The sequence below is a fragment of the Populus nigra genome, chromosome 8 (genome assembly GCF_951802175.1).
Source record: "Populus nigra chromosome 8, ddPopNigr1.1, whole genome shotgun sequence".
NCBI classification, from domain to species: Eukaryota; Viridiplantae; Streptophyta; class Magnoliopsida; order Malpighiales; family Salicaceae; genus Populus; species Populus nigra.
Window position 1 is genome coordinate 12,080,555 of NC_084859.1, and position 22,379 is coordinate 12,102,933.

At 30.3% G+C, this 22,379-nt stretch overlaps 2 protein-coding genes across 2 annotated transcripts; both read right to left on the minus strand.

Annotated features, from left to right (window-relative positions):
• Positions 1-567, minus strand: LOC133701942 (putative gamma-glutamylcyclotransferase At3g02910). Its single transcript, XM_062126140.1, has one exon. It carries the CDS (start codon positions 565-567, stop codon positions 1-3), a length of 567 nt encoding a protein of 188 aa, XP_061982124.1.
• Positions 568-19,757: 19,190 nt separating this feature from the next.
• Positions 19,758-20,730, minus strand: LOC133701181 (uncharacterized). Its single transcript, XM_062125009.1, has one exon. It carries the CDS (start codon positions 20,631-20,633, stop codon positions 19,959-19,961), a length of 675 nt encoding a protein of 224 aa, XP_061980993.1. The 5' UTR covers positions 20,634-20,730; the 3' UTR covers positions 19,758-19,958.
• Positions 20,731-22,379: the final 1,649 nt, after the last annotated feature.

Here is a 22,379-nt window from a genome sequence, read left to right on the forward strand (position 1 = left end):
TCAAGCCGTACCGGACAAGAACATTTCGATTTCATCAAGAAAACTCCTGCCTTCAGGCCTATTCACTTTCTTCACATAATCACGCGCAGCTCTTTCCAAACTATACTCATCTAACCCAGCTCTCCCACACCTAACCCACATCCTCTCCCCAAAACTCCTATGAGCAAAATATGCCTCAGCATCCACCACAACGACACTGCCCTTTTCACCCTCCTCCGCATCACTCTGTTCCCGCATGATTACCTGAACTGGACGCCTCTCATAGTGGCCAACACTCGTGCCCTCCAACTCATCTAATGAAACGAGTCCTTGTGTTGTCACGGAGTATAGCTCGCCATTGATTTGGTGACCGGCGCTACCAGGGAGGTACAGCATGTATGGAATCCCATAGGGACCAATAACGAGAGGGTGTGGTTGGTGGGTTATGCAGGTGCCTACGTATGAGGCTTCTTTCTGGGAAATCAGTTGTTGAAAGAGGTAGTGGTTTGGGAAATCTTTTTTCAGGGTGCCGTATACGAAGACCAGAGTTTGTTTGGTTTCATTTGAGACGTTTTTGGCATCAGCCATTGCTAGGCTCAGAGAGGGAGAGGGAGAGGCGCAAAGTGATCTACAATTTTGCAGGCCGTGGTTCTAGGTACAGAGGCCAAGACAAATTAAATAGACAAGGGAGTTTCATGAAATGGGCTGGGCTAGTTAAGATGCGTACACGTTGTCGGCAGACATGTTGGATCAAGTGGGCTATGTCTTGTCAGTGACTGGCCCATAAAGATTGTGAGGCGTGTTCAAGAAAAGAAAATCAAGAAATACAACAAAAAGGCCTCGTTGCCTTGCCTCTCCTAAAAATCGTCCTTTTTTTTATAATGAAACTAACATCAACCTGTCTGTGCATTTGGGCTTGGTTCGATTCAGCAACATTGCCGCTGATTTGGTGGTCTCAATTTGTCGATGCTAGCTCTTTTTTTTTTTTTTTTGCAATTGCAGGGTGGGTATTTAATTTATCACTGTTTTGCTATGTAGAGTGTAGATTTGGAGTAAGAATAAATATAAATTAGAGCACACCTTGAAGTGTAAAACCGGCAACATCTATTTCTATGAAATTAAGAAAATGATTAGACGAATCTTGACCCTTTTTAAATGATTAGAGTACACACACACAACCCAGTAATTAGCAGAATCACTCTGCAAAATTTCAATTCCAGTTACATTAATTAACAGTGTAAATTGGTGTTAGCTGAAAAGAAAGAGAAAAAAAAAGAGAAGAAGCACAATGATATTCGTATTGCCTAATAAAGCATCATACCTAATAACCTAGGCTATTAAAAAAAAACATAAAGAAAAATCATACCAAATGAAAGGGGGAGCGGGGCGTACATGTTAATCAAAATTATTAAACATGCAGGAAACAATTTAATCAGTTAAAAGAAAAAAGAAAAGAAAATTACAAAAAATATTAGAGTTATTGACATATCAACCTAGTTCGTATATCTTTAAACCTCTTGATCTAATTTTTTTATCTAATTCAGATTTAAAATTAAACAATATCAAAATTTTTTTGATGTGACCTAATCAACTTGACTGATCCAAAGTGAAAAAAATAAAATAAAAATGATAAAATTAATAGGAAAATATCCCTTTGACTCGAATCTTTTTCTAGTTTGAGTTTAAAATTAAACCTTATGAAAGTTCTTTTAATATGATCTAATCAACTTAATTAGTCTAAAGACAACCTAGTCTATTGTTAAAAAAAGTTTTGAAGATGAAATTGAGAAAAAAAAATATGATAAAATTGAAATAAAAAAATAGGGGAAATGAAAAAAAAGAGGCTAAATTGTAAAAAATAAAAAAAGAAGCTTCGCTATTTATATGATCAATAAAGTTTTATAAAGAATTTCAGACTTTTTAGTAGAGAAGACTAGTTTATTTCCGGTATTATTACTGCACGTTGGATCAATTTTTTTTGAAACATAAAAAAACAACATCTAGACAATATAAATTTTTTAGCATCGTTATTAAACTCAACACAACAAATTAAACTTGAAAACTCTCAACTCTACTTTTTGTTTTGCCCGAGTTTTAAATTAAATCATGTGGAAGTTCCTCTTACATGACCTTGTTGATAGGATATATCCAAAGATAAAAAAAAAATCAAAGAAACAAATAGAAACATGTTAGGTTAATCCTAGCGAGTTTAATAAAAAAAATATAAAAATCAATTTACTATCAACCCAGAATTAAAGGATAGAATTTAATAAAATTTCCACATTAAATGATGAGATTGCAAAAACAATTAAATAAAAATTTTAAATTTAAAGGATAAAATTAGAATTTTTTTCTTCAAAAGTACAAAAAAGGAAAGAAACCCAATTTAAAAATTAAAAATAAATAAATTAAAGAACCTAATACAACAAAGCTCAAGTACATTGGCTTGAAAGAGACCCGTGGGCCTGAGCCAACGCTAGCAGGAATCAAACCCATGACCTCGGCAACTGTTGAGACCACATTAACCAATTGAGATACATGATGCATTTGTTGACAAATGATTTAAAATAATATATCAACTTGTTTTAGTGTTGAGTAGTACATTGTCCGTGCTCTATAATAGGTCATTATCAATTTATTTTTTAATGTAAAAAAATATTAAGTGTATAAAAAATATTTTAAATGTCTTGAGTTTGACAGTAATGTCAAACCTAATCGCTTGGGTCATACCAAACCTAGGCATCGAGTTAAAAAAATAGGAAAAAAAAAGAAGATAAATTTTTTTATTGAAGAAATAGCAAAATCGTAAACATAAAAAATAAATCATTTCAATGAGAATATATAATTTGAATTTTTAATTCTAAAACATTAAATTAGATTTTTGTGATGATTTGTTGTTTATAAATAATTTATGAACTTGGATTTCTGTTTATGATATTTCTAGAATAATTTAAATATTTTTGTTATAAAAAATTTTTAAAAAATTATAATCCTCAACATTTTAATTATCACCTGCTCTGATCAAAGTTGCTTGGGCTGACATAGACCCAAGATACGTTTGTCTAGTGTTGGGTTTGGAAACCATGCTATATCCAAAAGCCTTGGATCTTGCAGTCATGCCATACTCAAGGTATTTGAGTATGACAAACATGTTTGATTTGACAAACAACAAACAAAGAGGACAATTGGGCACTTTAATTGTCAAGAGAGAGAAAAAAAAGAAAAAACACAAACAATCTATCACCGGTGTCTATCTAACCATTATCTATCTAGCGTGTCATAGCATGTGAAAGAGGACACGACTGTACATCCAGTGAGACGACGAATGACCAGATTTGACCATCAGAAAGTGTCACACGTGTTTCCTTAATGGTGCGGGTGCCACTCAGAAGAAAAGGAAAACCAAAGAAACGTCTTGTAAAAAAATAAAAAATAAAAAATAAAACTATTATTATAATTCACAATGAAATGTCTCTTAATTGGAAGTAATTTCTCCATTTTATTTAACTTTTGTTATAATATGAACAGTTAAACCAACTCTCCATGTGATTTAGTAGTTTTGTAAATAATTTTAGCCCACTTCCATCGTATGTCGAAACCTAAATAATTTTAGCCCACTTCCATCATATGTCCAAACCGCCCAAGCCCAAATATCCTTTGATGTAAGGCTCGCTGTGTGCTCTGTTGCAGGCCTTAGTTCACCTGGGCCAGTTGCCTAAACTCTCAGGCCTGGAGGATTTTGAATATGCTATTTTCCCTTTATAATATTAAAGTTCCATCGTCCCTCTTGCCACGATCAGGATTCAGAACAATCCATAAGCTGTTTTCTTTTGACATCCCTCGAAATTATTGTGCACTGAATGTCTGATCTGATGTATTTGAAACTTTTCCTTCGACATAAAAGACTACAATCTTCCCTGGAAATGACAATCTTGACAAGATAAACTTGACTATCACATGGCCGGTCTCTCCAAAAAGTCTCTCTCTCTCTCACAGCTAGTAGCTTGTCCACGTCCACGTCCACGTCCACGTCCTTCGTAAGAAGGTATCACAGGGCATGCTGTGGGGTACGGCCATCCAAAATTATGCCAGTCCTTATAGTTGCATCAATTCCTCAAAATTATCACGCATCCCTATATTTCTTCTTTTGTATTTAAAAGGTTATTCTATTGTTTTTTTTTTTTAAAATTACTTAAGTTATATTTATATTCCATATGGAATATTTCACTCATTTATTTTGGGCCCTAAAATTTTTAAATTTTTACTTTGATCCTTGTATTTTAGTTTTCTTTCATATAAGTCCTTAATTGAAAAAATATCCTTAAATTCTATTATACATACAATCTAGTTCATGAATGATTATTTTTAATTAAGTCCCTTGATGGTTAAAATTAGTCACACTTATTAAATATGCAAACAAACAAGAATAAGAGTTGAGTAACACATATTTGTTTTATAAAAAGTGTTTTTTTTATAAATTATTTTTCAAACTTTTTATTATTTGTTTACCATTGAAAAATTTAGTAAATGAAAAATATTTTTGAATCAAAGAAAAATTGAACTTGATTTGTAGGAAGATCTTTTTTTTTTTTTGAAAGGACTACACTTTTCAAAAGTTATAAAAAATTCAAGAATATCTTGCTATTTGTTAATTATATCAAATTTGATTATCTATCTTTTGATTGGTATATATTTTGTTTTGAATCTTTTTTTTTCCAATCCCCCCTATAGAATTTGATTTATTGATTTTTATATCAATTTTGGTTCTCATTTTTTTTCTTGTTATTTATTTTTTTCTTATCTTTTTTTCAATTAATTTTTTTATCTATCAAATTTTAGTTCATATTCTTTTCTATTTGAAATAATTTATGAAAATTATATATATATATATATATATATATATATATATTTTCAATTTCATCATTTTTATATGTAATATTTGGTCTTCATTCTCTTGATTGTTATTTGTTTTATTTAAAATAATTTATGTATTTGAGATTTGTTTTTCAATTTCATCCTCCAACTTTTTCAAATGTCAGATTTGATACTCGTTCTCTTAATAAACTTTAAAAAATAAATTAAAATATTAATAAATTATTTTTCAACTTATTTTCCATGACATAGTTAAACACTAGAAAGTGTTTTCCAACTAATTATTTATGACATTGCCAAACATCAAAAAAATAATCATCTTTTCAAGAATTCACTTAAACAAAAAACTTTTTGGTAAACTAATGGGGCCTAAATTTAAATGTGTATATCTATTTTAAAAGACAAACTTTTAATTTTTTATGATATCATATATCTATTGTTTTAAAATATAAGAAAATATATCAAATAAATAAAATAAAATAAATTCATAATAGTTATATGATTTTATAAAAAAATAAAATTTTTATTAATATATATATATATTGTTATTATTATTAGCAAATTGAAGTGTTTTTACTTTGATTTTGTTTTTTCCCTCATATTATCATAAATATGTTATTTCTCCATAAAAATTTTATTTCCAATAATTTATATGGGTTGGTTAAAAAAGTAAGAGTTAAGTGGATTTAATTAGATATACCCAGTGAAAACAAATTGTTCACTATAATATCATATATCTATTGTCACAATTTTGGCAAAATTTAAGATTTTACATGGGGGGGGGGCATAATTCAAAAAAACTCATTCAAGGATTAAATTGTTTATTGCAATCAAATACTAGGACCAAAAATTGTTGTCAATTAGTGACTTTTCTGTAAGAGAAAAACATAAGGGCTAAAACAATGATAAAAATATAATATACAAGGTTGATATTAAGACAAAAAATAATAATAGTAAAGGGACCTTTCAAACAAAGAAAGAGCCCTTATACATTCGGAAAAACAATTATTTGTACAATAAACATTCTTATACATTCGTTCACGCAAATTATTCGAAAGCTCTTTTTTCTTTTTATATACTACAGAGTAACATGATGGTTTTGTTGAAAAATATTCGAAAGATTAGACGTGCATTTAATTCGCATTTATTTACCAAGTAAACCTCCATTTATCGTTACTCTAAAATTAATAAATTATTCAGTCTCATCAATTTTAATCCTTTATTATTAAGTATGGTTTTATTTAAGATTAATCTTTAAGTTTCTCTCATTATTTGATAAGAAGATGTTATTTTTTTATATATATATAAACAAACTCATTCTCTCGCATTCACTTATTTAATTAGATGAACTAGTTTATTACCTTGCACTACACTACTAGCTGGATAAAATAACTAATATAATAAAATAATAAGTTTGTAAAGAAATTTTTGATATTATTATTAATTTCAGTCTAGTATAACTCAATTTATTATCTAGCTTAATTTCAAATTAAACTATATAAAAATTATTTTGATATAATTTAATTGATTTGATGATTCAAAATGAACCTAAAGTTTTATTTTAAAATTAATTAAAGCAATTTATTTATTAATTTTATTAAAGTTTGAATTTCTTATGCTTTTCCTCGTTATTTCAAATAAACTTTCAAAATTTTTATTTTGGTTTTCTCTGAAATGACAGTCTTTCAATTACTGTTGGAGCTTACCTGCAGTGAAGTGATAATCTTATATATTTTTTTAACTTTTGCTTCATGATCTTTAAGTATCTCATGTAAGCAACAGGCATCCCATTTTTTTTTTTTATTGGAAGGAAATTTCAGTTCTAGATTATTTCAACATTCTGTTTCCAGGTCACACATATAATTTAAAATATTAACCAAGCGTGATTAAACCAGCTACCTTGAAAACTGGTTTCTTTATGTTAGTATTTTGTCAAAAAATAATACAAGTAAATATCACAAGATTTTAGTTCCAAAAGACATAGAGTGTCAACTTAGCAGAAAGAGAAGATTGAAGCCTTTACCAAATCTTTCCAATGATGATGATATATGCGAGCGATATTCCGTCTCTTTCACTGCTTGATCAAGTCAAACATATTCATGACAAATACCTAACCTAAGATGGTATCCTAAAATGTCCAGATACAGCTAGTTTAGAAATTAGTTTTATATGTTAGATAATTAATTAAATTTTTAGTTTTAGTAATCTGATTTTTTTTTATAGTCAAAAGAGTTGGTATTTGATGCATGTTAAGCTAAAGTAATTGGTAGTTGATACATTCAAAAAGTTCTATTAATAGATATATGAGCTTTCAAATACTTAATATGTATATTTGTGGAGAAAAAATACAATGATATTTTAGAAAAATAAACTCTAAAAATATATATACTAAAAATATAAAGAATAAAAAGATTGTAAAACTAGAGTACGAAAGATTCATGAGATATTAATTTATAGTTTATAAATCTTGTTCTTTTGTGAAAAGAAGGGGTTAAAAAATAATTTTATTATTGTGATATTTTGAATTGCATTACACTCAAAATAATATGTATTGGATCAATATAAAATATTGAGGAACTCGTGTTAAGGTTTTGAAAGATTACTGAGAAAGTAATGGATTTATACGAGCTACCTAAGTTTATTACAGATAAAAAATAAGTTTAAACACGATATTTGAACCTAAGTATATTGGGCTTGGGTGTGACAACTCGAGCCTATAGGATGTTAGGCAACATGCCCAACATGGACTTGGACTACCATGCCTGATCCTAAATACCTCGGGTTGAGACAACAACCTTGAACCTTCTCTCTTGGTAGCATTTTGAGATTGGGTGTTATAACCCGAATCTATAAGTGAGTTTTTAGAATTTTTTAAAACTTGTTAAATTTAGATTTATCAGACAAGAATATTCTGGATTAAAATTATTGTAAATCTTAGGATTTAAGAAGTTTAGATACTTGTAAAACCTATGAAAGCTCTCCTTGCATGTCTCCACTGCACCATTCACCATCCCTTGAAGAACCAATGACCAAAGTGGTGTTAAATCTTTCTGGACTACAATGTCATTGTCCAAGAAAAGGATCTTGTCTAGTTTTGGATAAGCTTCAGGAAGATAAAATCAAAGATGATTCAACATTGAAAAATATTTTAGATTCCTATATTTGAGACTTTCGGCACCAGAAAAGAGAGAGGAAGGATGATTTTCCATGAAATAGTATTCTTTAATCCTGGCATATTTAATTTGACGTAAAACAGAGCAGTAAGAGGCATTCTACCATTTAAAATCATCGATTTTTTCAACTTGGACTGTTGCTTTTACTGGTGGATTGATAATAAAACACGTTTTCATCGCAGCAAAGTTCAGTTTATCTGCGACTATATGAAGAACATGTTCCTCTAGATCTTTTCATTGCAGCAAAGTTCAGTTTTTCTTCAAAGCATTTACATCCTCTTCAATTAACTACAGCATGACCCTCAACTTCCTTGACATTGTAGGATATTCGTATAGTTGATTCTTAGCTATAAACAAAAAAGACCCCATTGTTGGTTTTGCATGAACTAGTGCTCTGGGACACATAATAGAAATATCCAAAACAGAATGAATGACGTAAACCTAGAACATCTTGGCTGGAATTTGAGCAAGAAATTCAAAATAACCAGAGATGAAGATGGAGAAGATGTGTGTTTGGATCTCAGCAACTCTATTCTTCGTTCTTCTTCTTATCTTCTCTTCATACTCTTTCTACCTCCATGGTGTGGCTCCCCGTGACTTTCGAAAGGTTCACTTTTCTTGGTGGGTTTTGCTGCTTTTAATTACTATATGTGTCTTCTTTTATGTTCAAATTATAATGGAGTTGGATCTATGATGGCCTTTTTTTGGTGTTTGATCTGTTATCCTAATTTTTGCAGATCTATCACTTTGTTTTATTTTTTTGGTCAAATCTTGGGATTTGTTTTGTAAGTATCTCTAATATTGTGACAAAAAAGAAAAAGAAATAAAAGATAGAGTGAATCAACAACTGTTATCACAAACAGATGAAGCGGGAGAGGAGGACAGACTGCGAGACAAAGAAATCCAGGCCAAATCAACAGTTATTATTACAAACAGCTAAAGTAAAAACTTTCAGCTAAGAGAGGAAGAAAGGCTGTTTCTTGGAGCTATTGTGAAACTTTATAAAAAAAATCCGTATATTTTTGCAGTATAGATAATATTTTAATATCAATTTTTCCAACGAAAAAACAAATTTACATTTATTGATCTCAAAAACCTTTCACGTGCATTCAATTATTTAATTAAATAACTAATCACTCAAAACGATGCTGAATACCCTAAATGCTATGTGGAAAAAACACGAACAATCTAGTTGTTATGTTCTTCATTTTTATTGTATAAGAATATTTATTATTATTATTATTATTTTTGTATATTTGCGTGTAGTGAAAAATTGATATCAAGTGAAACGAGGGGACGTTTAAGTAATTCCCATATTTTAGTTGCATGCTCTCTCACTTTTTGAAGACATAGAAAAACAAGAAAATCCTTCTTAAAAAAGTACCTAGGCACAAGCTATTATAATCTGGTATTTCAGGTAAATTATATTTGTTGCATTAATTTGAATGGAAAAAAACAAAAAATAGATACATGACTTAGTTTATCCCTTGTACATTTTATGAAAGAAACATGGAGAGATACTTTCATTCATGGATATTAAACTGGCTTTAGGGTTGATTTGATGTTTGATTTGCTCGAATTATAAGTTGAGTGGTTTAATTTGAGTTTTTTACGTCAATATCTTTTTTTAAAAAATAAAAGTCTACATTCACTAAGCTTTCATGTTTTGAAAAATAAATTCTTTTAAAAAAGATAAATTAAATTTTGACTGAATTTCAGGTTGACTCGTCAGGTTTATTAAGTTAAACCAGATTAATTATGAATTAATTTTTTTAACACCTAACCTGAATTAAAGGCTATTCAACCAAGTCTCGGATCTATTTTTAGGACAAATTGAGCACTTGTCCTTTAGCCGAGTTGTTTTACTAGATTAATTATAATAAAATAACACAATTTAGTAAAAGTCACCAGTAGAAATGTGACTTTTTAAAATATCGCTAGTGGAAATAGAGATTTTTTTAAAAAATAATTAAAATAAAATGCTTTAAATTTCAAAACAAAGAGAAGAGAAAAAAATTAAAAAAAAAATCTCGAAAGCATACTAAAATTCCAATAATAACAATCTCATTATTACACTTGTTATTATTGAAGTTTTAGTGTGTTTTACGAGTTTTTTTTTTCTCCTTTCTTGTCTTGAAATTTATGTTAATTAATTTTAACTATTTCTTTAAAATATTATTATTCTCATCAACAAATTTTTAAAAGTCATCGTTTCACCTATAATATTTACTAAATTGACAAACAATGTTATTTAAAAAAAGACAGTGTTAATTTAAAAAAAAAGTATTTTTTTAAATAGTAAAAAAGAAATGTGGCATCGGTGTGCGTATATCTGTCGCAACCTCAATCGTACTAATTCGCAAGTCCCCAAAAATGAATTTTAAGAAGACCGGCGAAAAGACTTTAGGAAAAAAAACTGTTAACTAACAAAAAGGGGCTTCTTTTTACGTGATCGGAAAAGTCCACCTCACGTGTACGGTGGGCTATGGCACCACACGAGTTTTTCTTCCTAGGTGGGTCCAAATGTGTCAGCGACGGGGGAATTTCTTTCTTTATTTTTACCTTACTATTTGTTAATACCGAAGAAATTAACATCCTTAAAAATAGTGATGAATTCAGTAAACGCGGAATATAGTGATGCGTTTTGTAAATATTTAATTTGATTGCACGCATGCGTTGCAAATCCTAATTCTTTGATGCGAATAAGATGTTTCTCTGATATTTTAATTATTTTTGAGATTTCACATCTAAAATGTTTGGATAAAATCTTAAAAAAGAAAAATCAGAACAAACTATTTAAATTAGTTTTTTTCTATCTAATTTTTTTTTGAACTTCTTGGGAATTATTTACAAGTACATAAAACAAACAAGGGAAAAAAAATGCTTGAAGGGACCCCACGGACCGGCCTCCCCCGAGCAATAAGATTAGGATGAGATACACAACTTGTTAGGAGCCTGTTGTGTGGTGGAGATGGCATCCATACGGTGCTTTCTGCCCGTGCATTACACCCAGCAAGGTTTTGACGAGGTGCGCATGCTTTTTCGTAGCACCGAGAACGCTTCTCCATTTTATAATGGAGTTCTTTTCTCTATATATATGTTCATTATTATGTCGAGTTACATAAATCCCATCCTTGCATGAATATTGATTTAAGTAGAAATACTCAATGGACAAATTATTCAGTGTAATTAATCTATAAACAGAACTCAGAATTTGATTAGCGCTTTCCATCAATGAAAATTAGGTTTCTACACAATTTTATGGAGCAAAATCAGATTTCTATCCAGATTTGTGAAATCACATTGTATGGCTCACCAAATTGGATAGAGACTAGTTTTGTTTAACAAAAGGGTTTGATTATTTTTTAAGAAACTATTTCTACGTTAATTAATTGTTGAAAGGTGTTGAGCAACTTTTATCCTTCTAAATTCAATGATTTAATTGGTATGATAATATTCATTGGTTAAATTCTTTAATATTTATATCTTATCTATTACTTATTGGATAACAAGTTCAAATATCATAAAAATACTCTATTTTTTTTTTGTCTATGATTTGAGAGGGAATAGAGAAACTTGCTCAATTCTCATGGTAGAGAGATGAAGTCTCGGTTGAGACCGAGTTCGCCTATAAAAAAAGAAGATTTCGGTGTCAATAAGTTTTTTTTTATAGAAAGAGTTTATTTTAGGTGTTTCCCCTCCTTAAACTTACATGAAATGATAGATCTAAGCCCAAAAAGAATTTTAGTTTCAAGTTAATTATAAGTTTTGGAGTCAATTTTTTAATTGTTAGAAGCTATAAACATGTTTTACAAGGTGTTGAGGGTGTTTTTTTAGGGGTCAAATTATATTTGAATCTGAGTAGGGCAGGTGATGTGCGTTACATGCTATTTCTTCCCCCAAAATATTAATAGGCGGATGACTTGTTGTTCACCCCTTAAGAAGATTAAAAATAAAAGGCCCAAGAGCTATGGGCTATCCAAGCTCGAGAGCCGGGGTTTTTTTTTCTTTTTTTTTTAATTTTTATCCATTACAATTGTATTTCTTTTTATTTTTCTTGCTTATTTTTTTCTTCTAATTTCATCACTTAATATTTGATTGATTATTAATTAGGCAACATAATTTGTTTTGATTTGATTTTTCCTCCAATTGCCTCGATATTTGATTGGTTCTTAATTTTATAGGTGTCTATTTTAGATAAAAACATTGTATATAAAAAAATTATTGAATTCAATTGAGTCCATGATCCGGGTCACGAGTTTGGTTGGGAAGGGACTAAACTTCATAATTTTTATTGTTGTTGCATAAATAGTTCTTGATTTATTTAATTAGATGTATGCATAAACTTTTTGAATTTCACTTGAGATTTTTTTATGCATAAAAACACGTCAAAATCTACATATACAAATTATTTTGAAGAAAAAAAATATTCGACTCACAGCGAAGCGCGAGCCAAATAGCTAGTAAAAATCTAAAAGGCATGGCCTTTTCAATGTGCTCACATCATTGTTCACCCTCTCACATTTTACAGCGGACCTGCTATTCAAAATTTTGCTTTGTTTTCAATTTGGTCATTAAATGTTTTTTTATGTGATTGCATACTTTTAAGGCCAAATTCAAGAGAAATTAAATTAAATTTATTGACTAAGAACAAAATTAAAAAAACAGGGGGACAAAGTAGAATAGGCATCACAAATGGGGGATGATTCAGAGTTCACATGAAAAGTTTAATTTAGTCCCCACACTTTAAAAAGTATTTTGGTTCCTCAATAGTTTTTCAATTAAATTTTGCTAAAAAAATTTATTTATTTTATTTTTTAATTCCTGGTCCGAGACAGAATAGAGAAAGGTCACCAAATTCTGGTGGTAGAGAGAAAAATATCATCGACATCGATTTTGGCCACCAAAACGATCGATTTTTGTGTCAAATAGTTCCATTTGATAAAGAGAATTCAATTTAGGTGTTTTTTTTTAATCATGTAAGTGCCTAAAAACTAGTTATGAACTTAGGAATCCTTTTGTTTTGAGTTGATTTTGTGTTTTGAGATTTTTCTTCTTGGGTTTTTTGAGGTCATAGATAGGTTTATCAAGGTTTTTATGGTGTTTTCTAGGTTTTTTGGATTGAAAATTGGGTTCTCACGTGAAAAAACCTTCAGCCCTGATTCTTCAACAACTACAATGGCCAGAATATAGGCAAAATTAGACAACACATCGTTCGCCTCAATGGGGATAACGGCTTCTTATTCAATTTTTCAATAAAACATGAGAAGGAAGATTTGTCGTAGATTTGTTGTTTGCCCTGTCTGTAATATAATTATTAAGAAGCATGCGGGCCCTAACAAAATGGACCGAGCGGGGTAGCCTGACTTTCCAGACCCAACAACGCCTCATATTTTCCTTTTTTTTCATTTTTTTTTATAAATATTTAAATTAATACCTTTTCTCTCTTTCATTTTGTTTATATAGTCTCTTTTAAATGAGAAATATTTTTAATTATTTTTTATGCATTTAAATTTTGAAGAGACTATTCTAATTCATCTATAATTTATTTTTTAATGTTTTATATAAATAATTTTTTTAAATTTTGTACGTATAATATTTCTAATATGTATAACCCTGCACAATATTTTTTTCCTTTTATTTTAGTCAATCAATTTCATGTGTATATATTTATATTATTATTTGATTGAATGTAAATTTGATTTTGATGAACAAAATTTTGTATTGCAATGTCAAATATCTTGATTTATACATGTATATCGATTTTCATTTTTATCTTCATTTATTGTTAGTGAATTTTTATTTTTATTTTTCAATATATATTATTTTTGATATATTTTATTATATATATATAAATGTATAAACTTTTTAATTTACTTTTATAATTTTTTGTACGTACAAATACACGTAAAAAAAGCCTATATATATATATTTTATAAGAAAAAAATATATCTAATCTGTTGCATAATGCAGCACATAGCTAGTAATAAATGAGAAAATGAATTGATGGTTTCAGTTGGCAACCAATTTATACAATGTAGAGAGAATTATTAAAGTGTAATTATTACGAAATCAATGTTGGATGCTTATATTGGTCCCATGTTTGATAGTCAAAAGTCACGAGTTCCTTAGCTGATCAAACATGCACACCGGAGAAAGTATTCCGTGTACAGGAAAACGAGCGTGTTTGGAAAGGTCAAAGTTTTTCTCAAAAGTCGATTTATTATGGCAAAGATGTTAAGCCCTCGGGTTCTGTTGACCCTAAAGCGGGCAATACTTGAAATTTAAGCTTCGGTTGATTCTTTTTACTCTTTAATTCTAACTACTTTTTTCTCCTCTAATTCTTTCAATTTTTGTGATTAAGGTATTTAATAATGAGGTTAAACCTGTATTTTTTTAGAGATATCTTAGAATCCGTTTGGAAATGCGGTGCAAACCACGTTCTTTAAAAAATTAAATTATTTTACTAAAAATTATTTTTTTATGTGTTTCGCATCGTTTTAATACGATGAACTCAAAAATAATTTTTAAAAAATAAAAAAATCATTTTAATACATTTCAACGTGAAATATATTTTAAAAAACAACTATAATCATACTCCCAAACAACCACTTAAACATTTCCAGTCAAAAACCAAAACGTTTCTAGAAAAAATAATAAATTCCAGGGCCCAAAGTATTTAAGGGTTAGGTGGAGGTGCATATTTTCTACGGATTGACTAATTCGTAGTCAAAGCTTGTGCCTAGTCCAGCTCCTTAGGAAAGTGTCTTGCTTTGCTGTTTTATTTGTTTTACCTTAAAACAAAGCAAATTAAAATCACCAAAAGAATTTTAATACTCCATTGCTTAATTTTTTGTTGGGGTGGGAGGTGATTCGACTTAGAGAGTCTATTTGGCCTCTACTATGTTATATTTATTGCGCTTATTATACTGTGTTGTGTATAAAGTAATTAAATTGCTTGGTAATAAATTATAATATATTGCATTGTGAATAAATGTATTACTATGATATTTACATTAAAACGACCATAAAGCATATAATTTATCATAAGATTTTTACTATCTAAATTAACAAAAAAAAATTAACAACAACTATTTAAATATGAGACATTACAGTAATTTAATATGATTTTTGTTTTATAAAATTCATGTAAAAATTGACTAATTTATATATTTAAAATTATGATCGATTAATGGTTTAATGGCACTAGGGATCCCTACGGTGTGGATTTTTGAGAAAGAGACTCTTATGGTTTCAATTTGACCAGCACTTGGATCCCTATTGTTTAATCCACCGGGCAACCAAGATCCCTTCATCTATAGTCAATCCAAATTTCTATTAATCTTGACTTCAAAAGGGGCACCAATAAGATTCCTATTAATTCTAGTTTAGAAAAAAATAATCAGCCTCATTTTTTTACATTTGATTTTTTATTTAATTTTTAATTACTCCCTCTCTCTCTTATTTTTTTTTATTTTCATTAATTCTTATTTTAATTTTAATTAATACTCTCTCGCATCTGTACATTTTGTCTCATATTCCTTACTAAACGCTGCTTTACCGTTTAAGTATGACAACGAAGTTCCATAAACATTAACGCTGCTTCCACTTGGTGATCATCCTCTCCAAATTATGAACCTTTCTCATTTTTGTTTCTGTTAGTGTCATTTTTAAAGTATCGAGTCTTTCTGTAGGACTACTGTTTGATTAATAGTGGCATACGTCCTTCAGAATAATCTAAAGAGGTCCAGGTCAAAATTTTATGGCATACAATATGAAGTAAAATCCTGGCGAACAATAAAAAATAATTGATCTGGTAGATAAATGACCCATGTTATATGTTAGTTGACCAGGCATGCACCTTTGCATAATTTCATCATTTATGTACTTTATAGAACCTCGAGATGAGAAAATAGTGGGTTTAAAGTACGGAAGAGCTAGTGAAATGATCTTCGTATCCCAATTTTTTTTTAGTTTGGAGGTGTGGTGATTTTTTTTAAAGATATAATAATTTTAAAGTATAAACAACATCTTTAAAATCTAAAAATACATGTTTTTTTATGTAGATTCCATAAAAAAAAGTCAAAGCCACCTCCAAAACAAACACTTTTAAACTTGTAGCTTGAGTAATGTTGAAATGTGCAAGCGATTTCAGAATCATATCTTTGTATCCTAGTGTTGCATGTGCGACGTTACGATGATTACAATTATAAAATAGCAAAAAAAATAGAATATTTTATTGATGTAAATACGCTAATTCTGTTAGTATAAAAATCATCAATGAATTTATCGATGAAAACATATCGTCAAAAAATATCTTGAGTTGATGTCATATTTGTCAGTAATTTTTTTTTATGATTTTATACCGATGCATATAGTGACCACTTATTTTCATTGGTCCTTAAGAAAGGGGCATGTCAATATTTTTCGCCAAATTTGTTTGTGAATATTACCAATGTATTTTCAACGGATATGTCCATCAACAATATATATGTCTCTTTGATAGGTTCACCTATAAAATAACCAATTACATATTCTGTCGATAATCCCATAAGGGTGTATATTGAAACAATTAACAATTCTTTGTAATTCTCCAAGGAAAATTATGATGCTTTAAAGAAAAAAATTCCCATCGATATGGATCAAAATAGTTAATAACTCTCTGTAATTCTCCGATAAAAAAGTTGATCATTTATCGACTAAAATTTCTTCCATCTTTAAAGAATTTTTTCTAAATGTTATCAAACAATTTCACAACGGCATTAAAAAATATCAAATGACTAATTAAAACTGAAGAACAAATTTCATATAATGTAAAAATCAATTGTAAATGTCTATACAAATTAATTACAAGCTCTAGCTGCAGATGGAGATGAAAAAGGAGATAAATCTCATTGAGGTTCATATGAGAAGTATATTGACCGGAAAAGTAGGTCATTATCTTTTTTTAATTGCTTTTTTTTGTTCTTCATACTTTGCCTTCATCCCAACCCTCATAGCACAAATTCGTTGTTCAATCAACTCTTCAACAGCTGGTGATGGTTGACTCAAGCTGAATTTTAGGATACTTACAGTTGAGACACTACAATCCAATCTCATATATCAAGCCATAATCATAAAGATACTGTAAACTTGATTCTTATCGAGTCCACAAATTGCTCCAACCTCCAATCACATATCCAAATCGTATTCCGGATAAGTTGAAGGGTCCTCTCCATATTTGGCACACATGACGACGTTATATTGTTCCTATACCAAAGAAAAATAAGTTAGATATATGGATGAGAAAATATTAGTTCAAATAATATACAAAAGGTTACAAAGTTTACTTACAATAAACGCATTAGCTCAGTTATCGACAAACTATTGCACCCCTTTTTGTCTATCCTCCCTCTATATATATGTTTCCATATACAACTTCATTGAAGTAGGCTTATACCCAAGCTGTGTTGACTGTAAAATAAATCAATACTTAAAGCTTATCACAAATAATAACTACCATTTGAAGAAAAACACTTAAAAATAAAAAAGCTCTTACTTGACGCTTTGCATGGTTAGTGAAAAGAAGTGACCTGCCAATATGCTTAATAATAGAATCATGGGTCTCTTTGTTTCTGTTCAAGAACTCACTCCTAGAGCATCTTTTAAAAGCATATGACATGAAGAACTTTAGATATTTCTCCTAGATACTCTCTATGATGTGGGGAGGTCTACAATGCTTTAAAACATCAAAGTCATCTGACTCGTCATGTCTCATGATATACCATTGGGCATTATACATGAAATTATGCAACTTGATTCAAAATTCATTAAACCAAAATTTTTTACAAAAAAAGATTACTATTATACAAAAAACATATACGTCACACATTAAAACTTACCTATTAGTGCTATGTTTTTCTCAGAGTTGCCTTGTCACCATTGAGTTTGCCTCATCCTACCAAAATTTCTTCTTAAAATCATTTTCGTAAAATAATTACTTTTCAAATTTTAAGAACATATTTTATTCGTTAAAAGTATTAATCATTAACTAACCTCGAATTTCCTCCACCAAGTCTCAACCATAGGCCTCCGTTATGTATGATCTTTAAGCTGACTACATTGAAAAGAAGCACCTTCATTGATGTTTTTATCATCGATGTTATTGTTATCGCGACTTCCATATTTATGAGCCTAAAAATAAAAAATTCACTCCAAGCTATATAAACATGTTAACATTAATTTAATGTTATTTTTGAACAAAAATAGATTTTCTTATGTGCTTAAATTAAGCTTCCATTCCAAAATTAGCTTGTTGGAATATAGATCCCTAACATATAGGACCCCAGATCCATGTTTGGTAGTCGACGAGCCAGCACTATTAGATGGTACATTAGGTGTCGCTTTATGATTGATACTTAAATGAGTCGAAGGATCAGGAAAACTATTGCTTGACGATATAGTATCGCTTTGTTTTGACCTTATACTATTTATATGCATCTAAGCAATATAACTAAATAATTAAGAATATTCTTTTAAAATCTCATCAATGGTTTATGTTTTTTTTTAGTGTATTTATCTATTTATAACAAAATTCCAACAACACCTTTTCTATGCAGGACCTAACCCAAAACACCACTAACAATAATATCACAATAAATCTTGACATCTAGCTTTATTCCACTAAAGATTTCTCTCATAAATTCATCAGGATCCACTGTAACCATAAACAAAATTCCAAGGTTTTATGCTTTATACCATTAGCTTGACAAACCAAACAAATCAACATGCACACCAGGAACAAGTAACAAATTCTACTTTTGGGAATTTATATCAAAACAAGGACTATCTGCTACTGAGCTAGAAAGATCTTTCTTTAAAAAAAAAAACACACAGATCCTTTCATGACCAGCCAAGGAGGTCGAAAATTGCTTGTAGCAGCTTATCTTCCATTTCCACCCAAAAATTTAAAACCTCTCGCTAAAAGCATCAATTTCTATAGTTTGGGAGACTTATAAAACCAACTCAAAATCTTTAAACAAGCCGAAGTGTTAAAACTTTAGGCTGAAAAGGCACGCCTAAGTTAAAAAAGAAGAAGAAGAATTTAACAATTAAGCTTTAATGCAACTAAATTATTTTTATTTTATTTTATAATTAAACTATTTTATTATGGTACTGACAAAAATGTGAAAACAAATCCAATCCTCTTTCTTTTTTTGCAACCTAGCCCTATCCATGTTGTATTTCTTTGTCACATGTGCTTATAGGAGCTTTTATAAAAAAAACTTTTTTAATTAAAAATATATTAAAATAATATTTTTAAAATTTATTTTATTTTTGATATTAATACAATAAAATTATAAAAAAAACACTTAAAAACATTTATTTAAATAAAAAGCAACTATAAAAAATCCAAATCACAGAAACAAAAACGCTGTTATCACTGAGAAGTTCTTGTGCTGTGCTTGTAATTTACAACACAGCATACTCAGGTATTGATCAATGCCCATTCTAGCCTAGCCTCCTTCTCTACCACACGAAATTCATCGCCTAAAAACAAGTTCCAAATCCTCGCGGCATGCAACTCCCAAATTGATGCTTTGTTGAACTTGAAACCACATGTGTAGTGGGACCAAATTACTAATCATTTGCTTTCTTTTACTTAACGCTCGAAGATTCTCACCTGATTGCACTCCAATCACGCAGCCAACTGTAACTGCTACATGCACACAGTGAGACTATAAAATTACAAAATGCTGGAAAAAGAAGATTAAATTAAGAAATTTGATTGGTCACATAGATTACATAATATCTCTTCCCAATGCATAAATTGCAAAAATTACATGATAAAACATAGTGTCGTCATGTCTGCCAAAGAAGCAGCACGTGTGTTACTGTATGGCAGTTTAAGACTAGTAGTTATTTTTATTTTTATTGCTATACAAGAAAACAAAATCAACCCCTGTACAAAGGCGACCTTTCATGCACCAAAATTCCTCTCGATATTGATTGCTTCAAAATCTTGATCGGACTAGGGAACCATCCCTTCCCTCCCTTCGACGATCTCATCACGTCACTCCCTCTTGAATCTGACGTCACCGCCACCGATCTTGACTTCCTCATCATCTTCCTCCTCTCCTCATCTTCATTTACCTTTCTCGCCGATTCATCCTCCCCCTCCTTTAAAATGACCACGTGTCGTCTATCAACCTCCTCTGTCATGCTCCTGTTGCCATGTCCTCCCTTGAATAACGACCAAAACGACGACGACGACGTCGTCTTGTGACTGTTATAGCTCTGGTCAGCGGAGGGCTTTGACCGGAGAAACGGAACAGCTACTGATCGAGAGCGGCGAAAAGAAGGCTCGCTGCCTATTAAATTGGAGACGCGGCCGACGCTTCCCACTCCAGCCACGGAGGAGAAGCGGTGAAAAGAGGAGAACGATGAAGAGTAGCCGGCGGAGGAGGATGCGGTTGTGGCGTAGCAAGCGCAGGGGCGCGCGTTAGCGCAGTCAGGGCAGAGAGAGGAGAGGCGTTCGCGGAGGCACACGTGGCAGATACCGGTCCGGCGACGCTTGAAAGGGTGCTTTGGACATTTCCATATCTCTTCTTCATCGACGTAAAGAGCCATTTTGGTGTAAGTTCCCTATGTCTCCCTCTCCAAAAGAAATTGTTTTGTTCTTGTTTCTCTCTCTATGCAGCTTGTTGTTTCTGTTCTGGCTTCTGGATTTGCTTCTTAAGGATTTATAAAATGACTTGACCATGATTAAGTATCTCGAGTCAAAACCTAACTACGGTCAAACTAATTAAATAATTAATCAATCATTCAATCAGAGCCGCTTAGAATGCCAGTGTCAGACGGAGCGTTTTGGAGAGGATAATAAATGTCGTTTACTAAGAGAGTAATTTACTAGAATGCCATAAATAGGGAGTGGCCTCTACACTCCACAGAGCGGGGTCGGGTCGGGGCCTGGGGGGGGTGTTTGGTGATGAAATGACCAGCAAATTTTAATTTAATTACGGATATGCCAGTTCACACGAATTAAAACATGTAAGGATGTATTTGTCGTAAGGGGAACAGGTAGTCTCGTCCGTGGATTGGAAGGGGACTCTAGTGACCTAGTCGAGTCATAGATGAACAACAATATGTGGGACCCAATTGACTAAATGATTTGTTTTATTTTACTAATATTTTTAATATTAGAGAGCGATTGCTGGGATATTATGTTGACTGTGTTTGGTTTGAGATTTTTTTTTTAATTTTTTTTCCCCAAGCAGTGCTTCTTACTAATTAGTATTTTACAGGGATTGTTGACCAAGAAGGCTGTAATAACTAATAGTCAACACGATACCATCAAATGTAAGTTATTTTAGTTCCTCTAACAAGTTCACACGTGAACGAACTGATGCACTTATGCTTCGATTCCCTGTAGTGTCCGAGATATGCATATCTTTTAAATTTGTCATAAAGTTTATATATTTTTACATAACATAGCCGACATTCCATAATATACTTATATTGCAGCCTTTGTATCATCAGACACAAAACATTATAAACATTATTTTTCTTTCAACGAACTTTTTTATTTTTTAATCTCATCTTTTCAGCTTATGTTGCCATCGTTCTATATTCTCGAGTTCACTTCTTCTTTTTTCTTTTTTCTTTTTTTATAAACTCACATATGAAAAATATCATAAGAGAATAAAAAAATAATTCTATAAAATAAAATTTAAGGTTAACGTTAAAAAAATTGAAAGATCAAAGGAAAAAGATAAGTAAATAATTAGAATCTACTTTCAAAATAGCTAGAGTTTCAGTCCGTGACATGTTATCTTTGTAATTTCTAAATTTTATATTTTAGTCTTAAATTTTATTTTTATCATCTTTTTAGCTCCTAAGTTTTGAGAAAAAAAATTATTAGAAAAGAGAAAAAAGAAAAAAAAATGTTGGCTTACCACATTCTATCCACAAAAAAAAATATCGATATTATGTCAATGAGCTCATGTTGCACAATAGAGTTCTAATGAGATGATTTAGAGTTTTATCTAGAGATTATCAAAATTTAAACCAGATGATGATACTTTTTCCTTTTAATTAAATAAAAAATCACATTTTTACCCATTTAAAGAAAGATTAGGCACGCAAGATTGATATTAGAAGAACAAGCACAACTAGGGTTTTTTTAGGCCAAGCCCATGACTTTTTTTAATAACGATAAAATTTTTTATTTTTAAAGATTAACATTAAATTTTTCATTAATCAAAAAAATATTTTATTTTTAGGGATTAATGTCAAAAGTTTTGTTAAAATTCTAAAATTAATAAAAAAATTTTATTTTTAGGAATAAACATCAAAATCTTCTATTTTTAGGGATTT

What these genes read in the sequence shown, in the direction of transcription:
- LOC133701942 (XM_062126140.1), bottom strand. Translation starts at nt 567, where the DNA reads ATGGCTGATGCCAAAAACGTCTCAAATGAAACCAAACAAACTCTGGTC.
- LOC133701181 (XM_062125009.1), bottom strand. Translation starts at nt 20,633, where the DNA reads ATGGCTCTTTACGTCGATGAAGAAGAGATATGGAAATGTCCAAAGCAC.